General features: G+C 33.8%; 1 protein-coding gene across 20 annotated transcripts in view; it reads left to right on the forward strand.

Annotated features, from left to right (window-relative positions):
- LOC117181817 (rap guanine nucleotide exchange factor 6-like) overlaps positions 1-20435 on the forward strand; it is a 493078-nt gene that overhangs the window by 465054 nt on the left and 7589 nt on the right. For 13 of the 20 annotated variants that reach the window (XM_033374787.1, XM_033374794.1, XM_033374789.1 and 10 more), the window contains 7 exons: positions 7225-7437; positions 11527-12938; positions 13027-13267; positions 15469-15958; positions 16083-16294; positions 16378-16909; positions 17529-17846. In XM_033374787.1, coding sequence (XP_033230678.1) covers positions 7225-7437; positions 11527-12938; positions 13027-13267; positions 15469-15958; positions 16083-16294; positions 16378-16909; positions 17529-17846 — 3418 coding nt within the window. Of the gene's footprint in view, positions 1-2973; positions 3279-3595; positions 3670-7224; positions 7438-11526; positions 12939-13026; positions 13268-15468; positions 15959-16082; positions 16295-16377; positions 16910-17528; positions 17847-20435 lie in introns of those variants that run through there. The other 7 variants (XM_033374790.1, XM_033374792.1, XM_033374791.1 and 4 more) reach the window with 4 other exon arrangements.

Here is a 20435-nt window from a genome sequence, read left to right on the forward strand (position 1 = left end):
TGAATAATTGAATCAATACAAGGCAGGCACTGTTTTCTTTCCTTTGGTCATTTATAATTATTTTTTGCATTGTTGCGTGACGAACTTACTTTCCCACACACGGACAATGCCTTGCAAGAGCATTTATTCAAGTATCCATGTTTTATACTCGTTATCTAGTGAATCTATGCAAGGATGCTTGGCCAGACTTTCAGTGGTATAAGAAAACCCCCATGATTATTGTAATTTTTCATTTTTAATAAAATTCTTTCAAATATTTTTAATTAGTTGAATTTTTTAGATAATTATATCTCGCATTCTTTAATATTTAATTTTTTAAACAGGGAGGTTTTGTACTGATTGATAGATTCAAATATAAAACAAATTATCAGAATAGAAAATAGTCGAAATGTTGATATTTATTTACTTCTAAGAGGTCCCATATTTATGGACAATTTTTAATATGATAATTGAATGATTTACTGTTTTCCGTTACAAGTTGTAACTTACAACCTCTTTGGAATAAAGGAGAAAATTCATCCGGAACTGAACGGGAAATAAATGCATAATATTTTAAGGCAGGAGTCCAAAAGTAAAAGGAAAAGTGAGGGATGAGGAAGAATAAGAGGTCAAATAAATCATGAGTCGGATCTTTCTTACCTCGGGTCTTGCACGTTTCTGTTAAATTCTGACAGACCGTTCGCCGTTTTCCTTTCTTCTACTTACTACTATGTACTTTTCAATGACTGATTGAAGAACCGATGACAACCTCTGAACACGAAGCAAAAACGTCCTATTTGATACCAATTTAAAAGCTTTCGATTTCACTTGCAATTTCACCTCTAATTTTATAATCTCGTTACCTCTATTAAAAATATAAATTTAATTTTAGGTATTTTAATATTTTACATTTAAAAATGTAAAGTCTTCAAAATATGAAAATTCTGTTTATTGGAAGTATTTAAAATTAAAATTCTTTCAATAAATTTTTTCAATAAGATAATTTAAAATGTAGGACCATGGGGATTTGAAGGATTCGAAATTAAGCATTATATGAAAGAAAAATTTGACTATTATTTTAATATTGTCCATATGCATAAAGACCGTGAGGCCTTATTTTATTTCTGTTATTTTCGATAAAATTTTAATTTATATTAAATTCTTGGTGAAAAGAGAACAATCCAACAGTCGACTTTATTATTCATTGGTCTACAATCAGTGCGACCTACTATCCCTAGTGACGAATCGTAACCAGAGACGTGAACATAAAACATTATTTGGATTACGTCTCGGGCTGGAGATCACAATGGTGTCAGATTTTTTGTCTTGTGTTGATTTTTCTTACAAAAGCGACTCATTTTCTACTTTCTGATTAATTATTTATCTCTTACTTCGATATTCAGAAATAATTTTTATCGAATCCTAATTTTATTTTTGAACCAATAATCGATTTTAGGCTTTTCGTAATTTAAACATCTTGTGTACTGGTTATACCATTTTCTTTCGATTAATTTTTGTTTTTCTTGTTTCGACATGAAGTTAATGTCAATTTAAATTCATCCTTTTGAAAATCAGAAATTCGTTTAAAAGCGTAAAATCAAGAGTAAAATATTGTTATTATTAATTTAATCGAGTCAAATAGTAAAAGACTAAACTTAAAAAAAAATCACTAAAAGCCTGAAAAAGGACCCAGGATTAAAATATCGTAACTACACCCATCTGTTAGACACCAAAGGGTCACGTGACTTGTAAACAGGGCCGACTCCATGGGGGGTGCCCCTGGGGTGGTCCACCTGTAGCTTCTGAGAAGTCGGTACATAATACAGCAAATCCATTTAGAAAAGATGGAAACACCCGGAAATGCCATACCTTCGATGGGCGTAAGGAGTGTTCCCTTCACAGTTGTAAAAGATTATTTATTCGGTAATCCTCCAAAAGCCGGAAGGTTTTAGTATTAAGATACGTTAAGCATATAAAATGTAGGTTTTATTTTATTTTTTATTTTTTATAATTGGGATAATTAGTATTACCTTGTGGTTTAACAATTTTAATTGAAAATGATCATGAAATATAAAAAAAAATATATAAAATACTATATCGAAAATTTTACATGAAATATATTTCGAAACTACCCCAATGAAATTTATCGATTAGAGATAGACCCAAAGTGCAAAAATTTCCGCAAATGTTAATCGTGATTTTTATTCATTTTAACAAGATTTAGCAATTATCTTGATGCCATTTTTAGATTGGAGACAAATTTAAAAAGTTCTAGATAATTAATAATTAAGTAGATTATATTATTGGAATATTCCTAAAACGCAGTCAAATGATTATAAATGTCATTTTCAAACTTAATACTTGTATTCCAATATAGAGCACATTTAACGCTACAAAGGGACGTAATGCAAAGTTTCGCAAGTTTCACTATAGTCGCCAAACAAAAATTAAAACCTATTGAGTCCAGAATTATCCCGGTTAACGGTACATTAATATTTTTAGTTCGGGTGCCTTTGTATGGACATCGATTTTGAATTATTATTGAAATAATATTCCACACAGGGTTCGACCAATCAGATTTGTCACAAACTAACCGGGTAACTAGAAATGAATCCTATGTAAAATATTTATTTCACGTTTAATTCAAAATACCTGTTCTGTGAAAAGCGCGAAAAGGCACCCTTACATTATTTCACAATGTGTACCTGAGTACCTGTGCTAAAAAAGTTGAGCTAGCCAATAAATGAGCTTTTGAGATATTAAATAAAACCTAGAAGAATGAAAAAAAATGTAATAAGTTTTTCAGCACAGGTAGTAGTTGTGAAACAGCCAATCGATTTCTAGAGCGAAAAAGTGTCGAAATAAAATAGTATATGCCTTAAAAAATATTCAGTAAACCCTTCCGCCTTTATTCGACGTCCCTGATTCCTTATTCTCACAACTCTCGCAAGGTAGAGGCAGAGGGAGCTAGTCGCCAGTTGTGCCGTGTTCTTTACCTCGCGCTGCACTCCGTTAGCCTTTGGGCTCTGGCGACCCACGGGGCACATAACATTACAACGCGAAACACGCTTCCGTTAGTGTTCACCTTACTAGAGATCGGAATACGGTCGCGAGTGAAACTGTGTAGTGCGGGAAATCGATCTCGACGCGTCGGGTCGCGTCGGTGAAAAGTAGAAATCCCTAAAAAATGAAAACAGTGGTCGCCATGAATGGCTGGCGTTGACGTTGTACCAGCACCAGCGAATTGGGAAGTGGTGCGCGCCGGTGTCGAGAGGATGGATGCCTTCGGCATGTATCAAGTGAGTTCAAGCTGTTCCAAGATCTCCTGCTCAAGATGGCCTTGAGTTCTTGACTAGCCTGGTCGCCGCCGTGACTTTTCCCCAGCCTCACTGAGATTCTGGATATTTCAGTTGCCTTTTTTTATGTTTCATTAAATCCTCCGACTCCATTTTCATGCTTGCAATGCTCATTTTTATTCGAAAACTGAAAGGAGCCTGTCACCCGATTTCGGGTTCTTTGACGGGAGTGACAGGCGCCTCCACTCTGTTTTGTTTCTCCTTTCTAGTGTGTTCTCTCTCGCGCGTGTCGTGGTTTTCTTCTTTCTCTGTCTCGTGTGGATAACAGTTGTGAGATTGTGGTTTGTAAGTGTGGCCAGTGTGGGTGCGCGACTATAGAGAATATTCTTTTGAGGTGAGAACATTCTCGAGAATATTCTTCGATCAATCTTTCCATTGTGGAGTATTGAGTTTGCATTTTTTTTAGGTTAAGACAAGAAAATGATATTATTTTATAGAAAAATAATAATAAACATATTATTATTTGGAATAAAACTTATTAAAAATGCAACATAACCTCACATTGAAGTTCAAATGAATGAAATTCTTCTTTAACATCTTTGAAAATGAAATTAGCCTTGTATTTTTTCTTTGTATAAAAAATGTAGCTTTTCATAAACCTTATAAGTCTTATTTATGTTAATAACTAGAACAATTTATATTTCAAGTCAAATATATGTTGAAAGTGCAAATTTGGTTCATTTGAACGTTCAAAACTGCAGGCATATAAACGGTACTACAGTTTTTGAGAGAAATTAACATTTCTATTTTTAGGAAAAAAAAATTCTCAAAAATGCACATATTTTTTTCTGTGCTTAAAATAACCATAATAAAACTATTTGTGCAAGCGCCATGGAAAGGACTGTGGTTTGAATTCAGTAGAGGCTAGCTGTGTGTGTTAATATACAATAATAAAATTTCTATTTGAATAGTTCCATTTTTAACGTTTTAAATTCAAAATCTTTAGTTTTAAGCGATTAGGTATTTTCAGTTCAATCAACAGCTAACTTCACCTCGTAGATTGCTGAGGGGAAAAACAAGAGACAAAATTAATTACTATTTAATGAAATAAAAAAATATAATAATTATTATTAATTGCAAATATATTACAGAAGTAAAGGTTTTTTCTATGCATTTGATCCATTGTTTTCCCGCCGCTTTTAACGAAGTGAAGTTAGCTGATGGTTGAAGTGAAAATACCGAATTGCTTAAAACTGATTAGGGATCGTCCACAAATTACGTAAGACGTTTTTCTTTTGCTTGAATAAAGACGAGCATAAAATTGCTGTGAAGTTGAGAAGGACACAACGATATTAATATCGAACTCATTTTGAAATATTCTATAATTTCAAATGTGTTCAACTTGATAGTATTTAAGTATTGGGGTTTTTATTATGAAACTGAATAATGTGGAAGATTAATATTTGCAAAGAAACGAGTTTATATTTCTTTTTAAAATAAATTTTTGGAAAGAAATTAAAATTTTTTCTTCTTTTTAACCAAATTTCACCAAAAGGCTTTTGAATTTATTGTGTGGGGCCCTAGTCAGTTTTGAATGCGTTATATATTATTATTTTATTTTCAGTGCGTTAAAATAAAAATGTATCATGTTTTAAGGCTTATAATTTGAAATTTCTCAATTTTCAAGCTATTAAATTGAAAGGTGAAAATGCCTAAGGTGTCAAGCGATTTTTCCACTTCTTTTAGGTGAGACTAAAAACATGCTGTAACTGCTGCAGGATCATTAAAAAAACTGCTTTCGAGCTATATATTTTCATGCTCTGTCGAAGTAAAAAAAAGCTAGCTGACAAAAAGCTGTCCAGTTTCGAAAAAAACTAAACAAACAGGTGACGTTTCGAGTTTAAGTTTCATGTTCGTAACGTCTTTCAACATTAATTGTGAAGTAAATTTGCAGATTAAAAAAAGCATTTAAATTCTAGCTGTTGAATGGGCGAATTTAGCTTAAATAACTCTGCTTAAAAAAGGCCATCCAGAATAAAAAAATGAAATTATGATTTCGAAATTGCGTAAAACTGATATTTCAAATTAAACGATGGTAGCAAATTGCAATTTAATATGTTTTAATTAAATGAGAAATTGCTTTATAAAATAATTGTCCAGTCTCTAGAAAATTTAAATCGTAGTTCATACTTTGAGGTTAGAAAGAGTCTCTGTTTCTACTTTGGACGGAAATAATTACTTTAATTGTTGTTATTTTTATTATATATTTTTTTGCAATTTTACTTCCTTTGAAATTAGAATTACATAATGAATTAATTATTTATCTTGTGTCACATTGTATTGTAGTATTATTTATTAAAGTGATTTATTCATGATAATAAAGTGGAAAAAATACTGAAAAGTGCAGCCCCAAATAAATCTTTTGGCTCAAATGTGTATTTAAGTTATTCTGAGTTTTTGAGCACATAAACCTGATTTCGAAAATTTAGCGCTTGGCTCCTTATGAATCTATTTTGATGGGAAGTTGGTGAAGATGTTTTTTTCAAAAAAACAAAAAAGGAGAGAAAGAAAAATATTTAAAAAGTAGTAAAATTGATTAAACTTTGCAGAAAGATTAATGAATAACACGATAGTTATTTATTGTATAGCATAATTTACTTAAAAACATTATAAAAATTAAAATTCTCACTATGTGTTTCATTATTCTCGGGAAAGTCATCAGATTTTGGATTCAGGTTAATTTCGAACTCTATGTTTACTCTATAATCTAAAAATTACTCTATGAAAAATTCGATGTGAAATTCCATTATTGATTGAACATAAAACAAAAGTCGCTTATGGTGAAAAATTACAAAAATATAGTATCCAAAATAACTCGGACAATGTAAAATCACATGCAGTTGACCTGCTGTTTTCCACTTCTATTGTAAAGTGTAATTTTACACTAGATAAGAATGACTCATCTCTTATTTCCAATCCAGAGTGGAATTTTACATTTTTCTTATAAAATTTCCTATTTTCTTGCAAAATTTCATCTATTTTACATGGAGTTTTTACAATGTACGTTGTGTGATGTCATGACAAGTATTCCTACCTAACTTACCACTACGGCCACTACAACTCCAGCCCAATCACGCCTCACTCCCATTCCTGGTATTTCGTATTCCTATTCTCATATAGAAAGAGAGACACAGTGGCCCGTTCTGGCCAGATTCATTGATCCAATTTCAATTTCAGAGTTGCTCGCGCTCTCTCTTCTGAACCATGTGTAATTTTTTAATATTAGTTGGTTAAAGGTTTATAATGGATGGCTAATCGGTTAGGTTACTTTGGAGGAGGTGGTTTATGATGACTAATCTAATGCATTTTATGAAAATTGTGGATGTAATTCGAAGGTTGGGGTTCAGATTTAAAATCTTACAAATTCGAATATATAATTTATATTCCAATTATTTTAAATCTATTTCGTTCCATATTCTGCATTTTGGTCCCTTTCAATTCGCCTCATTTCCTATTTAAATGTCCTCAATTTTGATTATGCATATCAAATATCATTGCAATGTTTGCAGTCAGCGTTAGTGATTACGCAGTCGTTCTCGTGGATGTTAATTTTAGTTTTAATGTTTGCCTTACTGGCGCGGCGTAAACAATTTCAGGCACAATTGAGATGATTAATCAGTGGATTATGCTGCCACTTGTTGTTCCTTACTCGATAATATGCCCTCGAACAATGGGCGACAATTTCTTACAAATGTTTGCTTGAATTAGAATTTATGTAAAGTAATCATAATTTCAATTCAGATTCGGAAGTTTGATTTTAGGTATAATGAAATTCTCTGATCAATATTACTGCCTTCATTTTTCCTTTAAACTACTTGTTTAATATTAATCAAATTTGGTTTACTCTTGAGTCTTAATTCTGAAATTTACAGAAGTCCTTGTTTTTCAGTTTTCGCAAGGCCTGACAGGCAGGCCAGAACTGTATCAAAAGTCCAACAGAAGCAGCCACTCGAGCGATACGAGTTCGGCTTACAGTGGATCTGACACCATGACGTCTGTACAAAGTTCCTTGGATGCTGATGCGGACGAGGTGGATCTTTCTGGCCTCGTCGAGTCCATCGTGGACAGCGACGAGGAGGAAGATTTAGCCGAAAGCATGGATGTAAGTTTAAACTTTTTTGTTAAGTTTTTGAAACCAGGTAATGTTACTCTGTGGCAGATTTTACTGCTGTAAATGTTATAAACGACGGAGATATTATTAGAATTCACTTCAAACCCTAAATTAGTTACTACAAAGGTTTTATTTAAGAATCATAAAAGGTGAATATATTCAATATTCATTGCCTCAGGCAGTGGATGTGGTACTGATTGGTGATGCTGAAAAAAATTGAGTCTCGAGTGTCGATATACTTAGCCAAGTCGAATTCCGAAACAGTAGATGTTTGCCGAAAACGTATCAATGCTGTTAAGTGGTGGAGGTAAGGTGGATAAGAAGAATAGATCGAGGGAAAATTCTTCTTTCTCTCTTATACATGTAGTATCAATAAAAACGAATACCGCCTAGAAATTATCGATACGCTTGAAGAATCGGGATAGAGAATCGAAAAAGTATTGAGTACAGTACTGTCATCCAAAATTCAATCGCAGTATCTGCATTTCGAATAAGTCACCTGTCATTTTACTAAATTAACCAAAAGTCATAAAAGCCTTCCTTGCCGTTTAGTTTTATGAACGTCTATTTTATACATCATATTGCCAAATTTTCGTTCGTAAATTTAAGCAGCACGGAAGGCGCTTATAATTTTTTTCTCAAATTTTTTGAAGTGAAAGGTGTCATATCCGAAATGCATATACTGCGATTGAATTTGAGACGGCATACATAAATGGCGATCACAACCCAGTTTTCCTAAAACGTCAACCTAAATGTAAAATTTGATGGATTAAGAAACATTAAAATTTATGAACGAGAGGAGAAAATATAAGAATGATTTCGTTGAAGAAGGAATATTAAACAAAGCTATAAAGTAACGGCACATAAAAGAAAAAAATAGACGGACGAATGGAAGACGAGGAAGAAGTAGGATAATGATGACAAAGCAATGCAATTTAATGTTTAATCGTAAGAGGAATATAAGAGTAGAAGAATAACTAGAAAACCACTACGCTTTAGAAAGAATGGAAGAACACCAGATGCAATTTTTACTCATTACGGGTTTTGGAGATGAGGAAAAAGCGCTTGATAATATCAATTGCGCTAAACTATTTTAAATAACGAAAGTGACAGGATTAAAACAGAGATAAAAGTATTGTCGATAGCCTCTATTGACATACAAATAGGGAAGTAGAAGAAAACAGTAAGAGAGATTTTAGGTAGATTTTTTTCTCGTTTTTCTGTAAAAACCTTGAAATTTATTTCTCATTGATTATTCACTTGTTTAGTGCTTATATAGAACGTTTAATTAATTTTAAAAGAAAATAATATAGGAGTAAATATATAAAGAACGATGATACACCCAGAAAAAGAAAAGTTAAATTTAGTTGGAAATTTAATTTATGTTAAGGTGTAACAAAAGAATCATATGAAATCTGAAACTTCGAATGACGCCTAAACATTAAAGTAAGGAAATGAAAAGATTTTAATACATTTAGTACATACTTGAAAAATCCTTTCGGATTTCTATATGTATGCAAGTAGAGCACTTTGTGCCCAAAACCTCAAAGACTCACTTTTGTATTCATATTTCTCGATGACAAAGAAAAATCAAGGTTCTTTGAAAATGTGGCGTGAAGGCAAATATATGAGCAGAAAATGCAGCTCTACAGTCTACAAAAACAGTAAATATACGGTTTACAATAAGGATTATTTCTACTGAATATAATTTAAAATACACATAAACGAAGGAGAACCAAAACCGAAATATAGCGTCGTCAGGGTGGCCGCTGGACCGGGAATTTTTTGAGATCCGGAAAACCCTTTTCTTTACCAGGAATTTTACAAATTTGTAGAAGAAAAATCTGACCACGTTCGATTTCAACAGTTTTTAAATAATTAGTTGAATTTTTATGAGTTTCAATTATGCTATTATTTAGCTTACAATACGTAATTCAACATTTTTTTATTTTAAAAAATTTCCAGCTTATATTTTTAATTTAAAGAATTTTTAAATGTTTAGTTAAAAACTTGAACAAATTAAAGTAAAAGCCTTTGATGTTATGAATAAAATAAAATGATGTTGTGACAAAATAAATATGAATATGTTGCAAATTTTGGATAAAAAACATTTTTATTTAATAAATAAATACATTTTTTTAAATTGATTTGTACTTTAAGTAATCAAACGTGAACAAAATTGATTTGAAGAAATGATTTTAAATCAGTTCAAAATTTAATAATTTTCAGATTTTAACGTGAAAGCATAAATGGTTTCAATTTGAAAGTCATTAAACAAAAGTGAACGTGTGACTGAGAGTTTATAAACTATTTTGAACTTAAATATAACTTCATAATAATATATTCTTAATTAAAGGATTTTATTAAATTAAAAAAGATTTTTTGATGGATTTTTTAATTTAGAGCATTGAAAATGATAACGTAAATTTATATTTTTTTATATTGAAAAATGTTAGCACCTTTAATTTTATAGACGTAAATTATTGAGAATTTAAATACAACATTTTTCAAATTAAAAACTTTTAAATTTCAATGTTAAAAGTTCAAAATTTAACAGTTCCACTTTGAGTGCTTTCATTTAAAGCTCAGTTTTCATTACCTCAAGTGGAAAATTTTTTAGCTTTAGTGTTCCATTTTTTAAATTTAATTGACCGTGAAAAAAGTTTGCGAACCAGGAAATGACCGGGAATTTATTTCGTCGATTAAAACGGCCACTCTGGGCGTGTATGACCCTGTGCGCTTAAGGCAGAGCCAACCTGAAATTCAGTAATGGTGCACTTAATTTTATGCAATTAAAGCCTCACATGTTATTTCAGGTTGCCTTCCACTTGCTTTCAGATCTTCATACTGAAAGTTAGTAGCATAATTTACTTTACTTCAGTTGAGAAATGCCTATTTTTTACTCAAGATAAGTTCGTGTTTTCAAGTAAAATCTGTAATTAAGTCGAACATAACTTGAATTATTTCTCTGTACTTTGCCAAAGCTTAAAAACAACTTTAAATGGAAAAGACAATGTTTTCAATAAGTATAGCTTGCATATAAACAAAGGTAACAAGCAATAACAAGAATAGCACAAGAAAGAAAGTCGAATATTTTAATATTTGCCCCATCATTAAGTAGATTCTAAGACGTGAAGGTGACCGAACGCAACCCAATGAAAATTACATTCCAGAATTGAACAACAAATTGAAAACAGCCTTCGAAATAATCTTGCAGGGTACATGAGACCGAGCTAACATAACTGTTGTCGAATATCTGCAAATCGGCAAGCGGTATGCAGGGTTGATGACGAAGCATATGATTTCTGACACAATTAAATTTTCGAGAGGCATCTACATCGAAAATATATCCGGTGGTTGACAATACACCTGATCGGATTTGACAGACTTGGTTAATAGTTTTAACACAACGACGTTGCAATTTTATACAGAAATATTAGTGCGTTGAGTTTGGCACAAATCTGTCACGCGTAATATATGTATAAACATTGTTTTTATTTTTTAATGATCGTTATTTCAACCATTCGAAATAATACCAACTACTTTTGACTGGACTATGAGTTATGAATTTATTTGTACTGAAATCTTATTACATAGGTGAATATATCAGCTTAATTTGTATCATAATGGCTCCTCAATTTATATAAAACTTTGTGTGTACTGCAATTTACCAATTTTTGGTATACATTGTAGTGGGGAGGTTTCTCCTTTTTTTAACTCCACACAACAATCGTTAAAACTTTTTTATACACAATTTAAAATTAATTTTGAACCTTTTAACGCCTACGTTAAACTTTTTTTTAGCTGCAACGTTTAACGAGCAAAGTTCACTATTTTCGATTTTCTTGATTTTCATGTAACAAGTTTAAAATTCTGCCAAATAAATAGGTGGATTAGATCAAAGTGGTCTGTTCCGCATCACGTAAGCTGGCAACATATGACGAAATATTCGATCACCTTTTCCAATAGGTGTAGTCAAATTGACTACATAGTAAAATCTACTGCAGTGTAAATTACATCCTAATTCGTTACTTACATCAAGAAACCCTTTCCAAATCTTTACATATATTGAATTTTCAGAGCTTGACTGTGCGGGATACAGTTCGAGAATGCCTTGAAAAAGACCCAGGGGAAAGAACAGAGGACGACATAGAAATCCTCCTCGAGTTCACCCAGCACCTGAAAGCTTTCACGAACATGACGCTAGCCGTAAGAAGAGCGCTATGTGCTGTGATGGTTTTCGCTGTGGTCGAAAGGGCCGGCATGGTTGTCCTAGCCGACGGGGAAGATCTTGATAGTTGGAGCGTGCTCATCAACGGAGCTGTGGAAATCGAACACAGCAATGGGGAAATCGAGCAGCTTCACCTGGGTGACAGCTTTGGAACTCTGCCCACGATGGACAAATTAAAACATCGGGGTGTTATGAGGACGAAGTGTGACGACTGCCAATTTGTTTGCATAACGCAAGCGGATTACTTTAGAATCCAGCACCAGGGTGAGGAGAACACGAGGCGGCATGAGGAAAACGGAAGGGTGGTTCTTGTCACGGAGTTGAGAGGCGCCTTGGACGGAGCTGCACGCAGAGGCTACGTCGTCATCCGCGGAACGGCCGAACGACTGATGATGCAGCTCATCGAAGAAAACAGTATTACAGACCCAAATTATGTCGAGGACTTTTTGCTAACTCACCGTACTTTTATTGACAGTCCGCTCCTAGTCGCCAATCAGTTATTAGAATGGTTCGAACAACCTCAAGTTCGGGATTGTGTCGCGAGAGTCGTACTTCTCTGGGTGAATAATCACTTCACGGACTTTGAAACCGATCCGGCTATGATGGAGTTTCTGGAGGCGTTCGAGACGGGACTCGAGAGGGAAAAGATGCAGGGCCAACAGAGGTTACTAAACATTGCTTGTGCGGCGAAAGCGAGGACGCGAAATGTGACATTGGCGAGGCCGAGTAGAGATGAGGTGCTTCACTTCAGTATCTTGGGAGGATATGAGCGAAACTTTGGTATATTCATTTCAAAAGTAGATAAGAAATCGAAGGCCGAAGATGTTGGTTTAAAAAGGGGTGATCAGATCCTGGAAGTGAATGGGCAGAGTTTCGAGCACGTGAATCACGCCAGGGCGCTGGAGATCCTCAGAGGGTCGACGCACCTCAGCATTACTGTAAAATCTAATTTATTAGCCTTTAAGGAAATGACACAGATGCCAGACAACTCGCCAAGGCCACGGGGACGAGTGAACAAGCCAGAGATTCCGAGACTGCCAACTGATCCACGTGCAAGGCTTTCCACGCACGTTGATCCCATCACACCTGTAAATCCTCTCAATCCAATGGTGGGAGGAGTTCCACTCTTAATTCCAGATAACAATGTTTCGCCCTGCAAGGACACGAAAAAAGAACACAAGGGCTTCATGACGCTGGGGCCCAAGAGACGCTTGCAGAAGGCTTTAATGAAGATGAACATTTTGCCAAAAAATACGATCAAGTATGTATAGAGATCGTTTCTAGGCCTTTCAGTTTGTTTATTTTTTCCGCGCATATTCTATATTGTCTCATTTTCATTTAAATTATTGAATTTACAGCGATGGCGTTCACGTTGACGATCCCTTGGGACCGCCACACACTCCGCCAGGAACAGGCCTGAGCCAAACGACCACGAACCTCTATCACTCGAGGAGCAATCCGGATCTCACATCTCTTTACTGTTACGATGATTTACGGGCTCCGGAGTACCCGGAACATGTTCTCAAAGTCTACAAGGCTGATCAGACCTGCAAGTATCTTTTGGTGCACAAGGAGACGACAGCGCACGAGGTAAATAATTTAAATTCTAACAAGGAGTCGATCACTATGAAAATCTGGTGTACAATCCTTCGCGAAATCTTCAAAGTTTTTGTGAAATCGCTGAAATTTTTGACATCTTCATGAAATATTTGTGAAAACACTGAGACCTTTTGGAAGCTGTTTCAAATATTCGTGAAATCAGTGCGATTTTTTTTTAATCTCTTGAAATCTTTTTAAACAAATTGAAGACTTTAAACTTTTTGCAAAGAAATCTTTAAAAATATATATCGTTGAAATATTTGACATCTTTATGAAATCACTAAAAAATTGTTTAAAACTGCAGAAAAGAGCGATCCCCTTCAATTTTGCTTAAACTCAATATTTAATATATTTTTTCACGTTGAACCGGAATCTGGCCGAAACATTATTCTCTCAGTGGCCGCTGGACCGGGAAATGAACGGAAATTTTATTAGAACAGTACAATTTTACAAATTTTTGAAGAAGAAAAAAATCTGTCCAAGATTCATTTCAACAGTGTTTTAAATAATCAGTTGAATTTTCATCTTTCTCAATTACGATATCATTCAGTTTACAATGCGTAATTTGAAAATCTCTCTCTTACAAATCTTCCATTTTGGATTTTAATTTTTAAGCGAACATTTTACATTTAAGGAATTTTAAAATGCAGTTTTAAAGACATTCAAAATTAGTAGCGTCCAAATTTAAGAAATTCTAGATTTTGATGTTAAAACCTAAACTGTTTTAATTAAAATATCTTAATAGTTAAACAAATGTAAACACCCGATTAAAAATTCATAAACTATATTCAATTTTTTAAAACTTCAAAGTAATACATTCATAATTAACCAAACACTAAATTTTGAACGTTGAAATTTTAATTGTTCTATTTGGAAAAATTTAATTTATAAGTAAAATTGTCGGTGCAAATAGCCCATGGCCTAATTTATAACAAAATATATATTTTTTCAATTTTCGAACAAAAAATATAAAAGCTTTTGAGAATTGTGAAAGGCTTCAAAAGAATCAAAAACATTTTCTGAACATTATTAGGAAAATTTTAAATGACTTTATTTTAAAAAATTGTAATAGAATTTTTAAAAAGATATCCAAAATTGTCAAAAATGAATCTGAAAAATTTTAAGGAAATTTATATATTTTTTAAAATAATTTTAAATTTGAATTAAAACAACATGTAGACGTTTTAAGATTTTAAAGCTTGTTCAGGATTTTAAAACTATTTAGAATTAAAGTAATTTAACTTTTAATTTAAGAAGTATTTAGTTTATAATAAAAATCTAATCCTTCAGTTTCTAATATTTCTAGTTTAAAATTGCTTGAAGTTATTTGGAGCTTAGTTTTCATTACTTCAAAAGAAAACATTTTTAGATTTAGAGTTTGAATTTTTCAATTTCATTGACCGTGAAAAATTTTTTCGAACGGGCAAATGACATATATAAATTCAGTGAGTTTTGAACAAATCAAAGATAATCGATATTTTCTTCCGTTTCGCCAGAAATATTTGTGAAATCATGGAAGTCTTTGAAATTTGGTAATCATTCTGATTTTTTTTTAAATTCAGTGATTACATGTGTTAAATCGAATCGGTTATTTTTCGATTCGGTCCAGGACATATGTTTATTCGACCCATTACGTATTCGAATGTAATATTTGTTGAAACCGATCCAAGATGAAATCGAATTTGAATAAATCAAGTTATATTAAAAAAAGAAGTATCGAAAGGTTTCAGTGCAATCAAATTTTTCCTTCTGTGTGTGACAGGCCTTCTCTCGGAACACAAAACATACTTTAAAAATTTAAACCATATTTTTTTTGTATAACAAATGCGCAGAAATTTCTACAAATTATTGTTTATAATTGAAAGTAATTCTAGTTGTTAGATATTTACACAAAAATGAGAATTTCACTTTTAATTTCACTGAAACCTTACGATAAAGTTTGTTTTTTTTTCATATATTTTGTTTTTATAAAATTAAACACTTTCAGATTGGTAGGCGCTTTTGTTGTCCCCGAACATGGTTGGATTGATTTCGAAAGATTTGACTCTGTATACGCACTGGTTTGTGTCGAATTTCTGCGTTTCTATCTCAGCTTGAATCAGTTCGAAATCTTTGTGAAATCATTGAAATCTTTCATTTATTTTTCGAAGCAAGTGAAGAAGCTTTTTTTTATGTTCTGTTACATTTTTCAGGTTGTGATGCTGGCTCTTCAAGAATTTGGAATTACCGAGAGTAGTTCGAACTTTTCCTTGGCGGAGGTTAGCGTCGGTGAAGGAGGAATGATCAAACAACGTAGACTGCCGGATCAGCTGCAAAACCTCGCAGAGCGAATCGGGCTTAGTTCGCGATACTATCTAAAAACAAACGGAATTTCGGAAACTCTAGTTGCCGACGAGCAGGCACCAGAACTCATTCGGGAGTCCCAGGTGCACTTCCTTCAGTTAAACGCCGTCGAGGTCGCGATTCAACTGACGTTGCAAGACTTTAGTATATTCAGACAAATTGAATCTACGGAATACGTAGACGACCTCTTCGAATTAAAAAGTAGGTACGGAATACCTATGCTCAGCCAATTTGCGGAACTAGTCAACAGAGAAATGTTCTGGGTCGTGACGGAAGTTTGTTCCGAGCACAACCTTGTCAGGCGCAGCAAAATCATCAAACAGTTTATCAAAATTGCCCGTAAGTATTTCCATTTCAATATTTTCAGATTTTGAACATACAACTAGGTTGTTTCATTCAACAGGGAACTAAAAAGAATAATTAGAAATCTATTAGAAATATTATACAATCAATATTTTTGCAGGACAATGTAAAGAATGTAAGAATTTCAACTCGATGTTCGCGATCGTCTCAGGTTTGGGCCACGGGGCGGTCTCTAGGTTAAGAGCTTCATGGGAAAAATTACCCAGCAAGTATCAAAGACTTTTCTGCGATTTACAAGAGCTCATGGATCCTAGTCGGAATATGAGCAAATATCGACAACTCGTAGTCTCCGAGCAAACTCAACCGCCAATCGTGAGTTTCCCATCTTTGAGGAAATTAGGCATCTACTCTTGCTCTCTATTCCCTCAGCTAAATCATTGCCATTATTTTTCCAGATACCCTTTTATCCAGTCGTTAAGAAAGACTTGACCTTCATACACTTGGGAAACGACTCGAGGGTGGAGGGTCTTGTAAATTTTGAGAAGCTCAGAATGATCGCTAAGGAAGTGAGAACCCTGACGAATATGTGTTCCTCGCCTTACGATCTCCTGACGATGTTGGAAAGGGGAGGACAGCCTCCTAGTTCTGCGATGGTCGCGCTAAATCAAATGACGACAGGGAATCAAGGAGGTCAAACCGCGACTGTAAAGAGACGCAAGAAGTCCACTGCGGTGCCGAATCAAAAGAAGATGTTCGAGGAGGCGCAGATGGTGAGACGAGTTAAGGCCTACCTCGCCAACATGAAGGTCATCACCGACGAGGAGAGGTTACATGCACTCTCGGTCGACTGTGAGCCACATGCAGGTGCCGTAGCCATCGCCGCAGCGGTTCCCCTCGCTGGAAACAGAGGCAGGAGGCATCCCTCTCCAACGCTTTCGACCACCAGCAGCGCCAGTAGTACCAGTGAGGGCAGAAAGAGCATACAAGGTTTACAGCCTTGCTCGCATCTTTTATTTCTTCGATTAATGAATTCGTATCTCTCTATTATCAACTCTAAATCCACTTTTCAGTGTCAAATTTATTAGAAATTCTCTCACTTGAAATTTGAATTTCGCACTATAATTCTGTGCTGCAGTGAAGCATAAACTTGAAATTAGGTATTTACACTTCAACCACCAGCTAACTTCAGTTCGTTGAGTGCTGAGGTAAAAATAGTAGACAAAGTGCATGGCACAAAACGTGATTTTTGTAATATCTACGTAATGAATAATAATAATGATCATTTTATTATTTCAGTAAATAGTTCCTCAAAAATAAAAAACTATAGAAAAAATCCGTTCTTGACGAAGATATTAGCGAAATAGGGCCTCGTAGACTAAACATCCAAAACTCAGATCCGTAAAATTCCTTGGTACCTTTAGGAATCTCTTGAAATTTTTTAGCTTGGGGTATCCAGCGTGAAGTGATGTGCCTCGCAGAGTTCAAGCGAATTTGTTCAAAATATTCAAAGTGGATTTAAGTTACTTGTTTATACCTCAAAGATAAGAATTCGTTAAAAACAAGTAAATAAAAAAAGGCCAAATGTAATGAACTAAGTAATTTACAGGTACAAAATTTGGAGCAGCGTCGCCGCAAGCTGTGAGAAAAATGCTTGCGCTCTCCGATCCGCACAAAACGAGACCTTATCAACCGAAGCACTGTCCTCCGCCACTTCCGGTTCCTGGATTGGCGATACACACTAGTGGCTTGGAACCAAGTCCCGGCGCACCTAGGAGAGTTGGGTCTGGAACCCGAGTTCCCATGCATGAAAGGTCGCACAGTGACACTCCCTCGGGACTTCCGCCTCCTGTAGATCTTAGTGCCGAAAGCAGTAGTGTTACGAGTCTTAGTAATCTACAGCCTTTGAGGAAAACGCTGACCAGTGGTGAGTTTTCTTCTGTATTCTTGGAACTCCAAATTAAATGCCAAGATTTTGGCACTTCCAAATTTTAAACAAGCCTGCCAGCAAGTCAGTTTCAATATTTCTTTACGATTTACAATTCTTAGTCAAAATTAATCCATGGTTTTATCATCTTTTCCTTTTTTTAATTTGTTGCAAATGAAAAAAATTAAGCGTTTTAATTAGTCATAAAATTGGACAATTTCAAATTAAAACTGATCTCAAAACAAAATTGTTCGAAAGGAAAATATGGGAAAGCATTCATAATTCAGTCTTTGAAAATATTTTAACTTTAGAATGAAATTTGCAATTAAAAATGTTACCATTGAAAGCGTTTGAAATTGAAGTCATAATTCGAAAATTCGCAGGATTTCCATTTTTTAAATTCGCAAAGTTAGCACCCTTAAAAATATCGGAATTTTATCTGAAATTCGAAAGGTGAACAATTTTTATACTTCCAATTGACGAAAATTTAATCATTTGAGATTAAAGCATTTAAAAGGAATTTTCAAAGGGGAGTAGAAGGTTCTAGCCTAGCATAACAATGGTAACAAATTAAAAGAAGTGTCGTAAAAAGCATTACATGGGGGGGGGGGGCACACTAGCCGGAAAATTGCTTTATGTAATATATGGACGATCCCTTATAAGCGTTCTAAATTTAATAATTTCAAAATTGAGTAATTACATTTGTCATCTCTCATAAACTTACAATTCCAAATTAAAATAATTTGGAGTTCAACAATAATTTATTCCAGTTGAATCCTTTAAGGTTTTACTTTCTTATTTCAATTTTCAAATGGAAAATTTACAAATTAGACCATTTTAAATTGAAAGCACATTAACGTTAACAATTTTAATCATATTTTATTTAAATTTGAAAAATCTTAAACTCAATTTTGTCATCCAACTAAAGTATTGTCAAATTTAAAGTGATTATCAGTTTTGAATGCTGGAATTGAAAAATTGTAATTTCCAATTTTGCATTATTAAATTTGGAAAGTTATCAATTTGAAAATTAAAAGTTCTAAAAGCTTATTTTCTCAATTCAAAATATTGACCATAAATTAAATGTTGTTTTTCGCTATCTTTGCATTTGAAATAATGAATTCCAAAATTTCGGCAGCCTCGAATGACATGTTGTTCAGTTTTTCAGGCTTCAATTTGAGCTTTGCTACTTTAAAGGTATTTTGTTTTGAAATGAATTTCTGAATTTCAAACATTCAGTGGTAACAATTTCCAATGATTCTTATTTGAAGATTTGTTCATTTTAAATTCGTCGAAATTTAAGCATCACTTTTTTTATTTCAAACACTAGTTTTGGGGGCTTTGAATCTAGTCATTCAACTTTTTAAAAAAATTAATAAAAAAATTATACAAAATTGAATATTTTAATTTAATGTTTTTTTTTCATTTAAATTTAAATATAGCTTCTAATGCTGAACATTGAAAATTGGCCCACTGTCAATCTTTTTAGTAAAAGTGGATACTTTTTCCACTTTTTTAAACGTAGAAAGTCGCTGGCAGGCGTGTTTAGAACAGCAAGGTTTAGAGCTTCCGAATCTTAAGTAGTGCTTTCAATTTTTAATGCATCTGGATTCGGATAAAGTAACGAAGCATATTTAGGGAAGGCATTTTGTTTGGAAGCACAGTGCACTCTCGTTACTCGTCATTCGTCATGTACACAAACACCGGGCGGGGGTTTTTTCAGTACAAGAGTTTTCCTTTGTTTTGCACGCTGCACCGCCGTATTGCAATTCATAAATGTTGTTCCATGTCATTTCGATATACCCACACGCACACGCATTCTATAAGCCGAAGGCTCGCGCTTGTTTTTTGATTCAACAGGCAGGCACGTCATGATCATGATCCCGATCCTGATCCTGTTAAAGTTAGAAGCTGGGTAGAGCTAGAAAAAAAATATATAAGTTTTTAGTATTTAAATGCAAATTTTTGCATTTTAAACGATCGACGTTGTTTGCCCGAAGAGATGCGGATTGATAAGAGCGGTGCAGAAGTCATAACAAGTTTGCATCTAGGCTTACGAGTTTCGATTAGAATTATAAATGGGATTTAATTTAATTCCGTGTATTGAGGATCCATGAATTAGGAATTTAATATTTCAGGTCTCACAGTTTGCTTCTTATTCATCAATTTTTCCATTTCTCTGTTTCAAATTGTACACCAAAATTATCTCCAAGTCAGGTTCCATACCCCTAATTTAGAGCAGATGTCACTCCTTTTGGTGCCACAAGGCGCACATTTTCTATCATTTGCAATTATTTATGTTGATTAGTACTGTGCAAACCTGAAATTTCAGCAAATAGCTGGTCGCCTGGAATAATAGGAAATATGCGCTCTAGGACGCGGCGTCGTCAAAAGTAAGATTAGGGTATGGAACTCAATTGTGGGTCCGGATGCAATAAGGGCACATAAAATTTTTTCGTGCGAAAACGAAAACCCTGGAGGCTTTAAAAAAAATTTTCGAATTTTAATTTTCAAAAGATATATATGGATGTAAAATTTGATTGCGTATCTTTTTTTCTTAAGACAAAAAGTTGTAACTTTTTTAGTTTA

The sequence above is a fragment of the Belonocnema kinseyi genome, chromosome 10 (genome assembly GCF_010883055.1).
Source record: "Belonocnema kinseyi isolate 2016_QV_RU_SX_M_011 chromosome 10, B_treatae_v1, whole genome shotgun sequence".
Lineage (NCBI taxonomy): Eukaryota > Metazoa > Arthropoda > Insecta > Hymenoptera > Cynipidae > Belonocnema > Belonocnema kinseyi.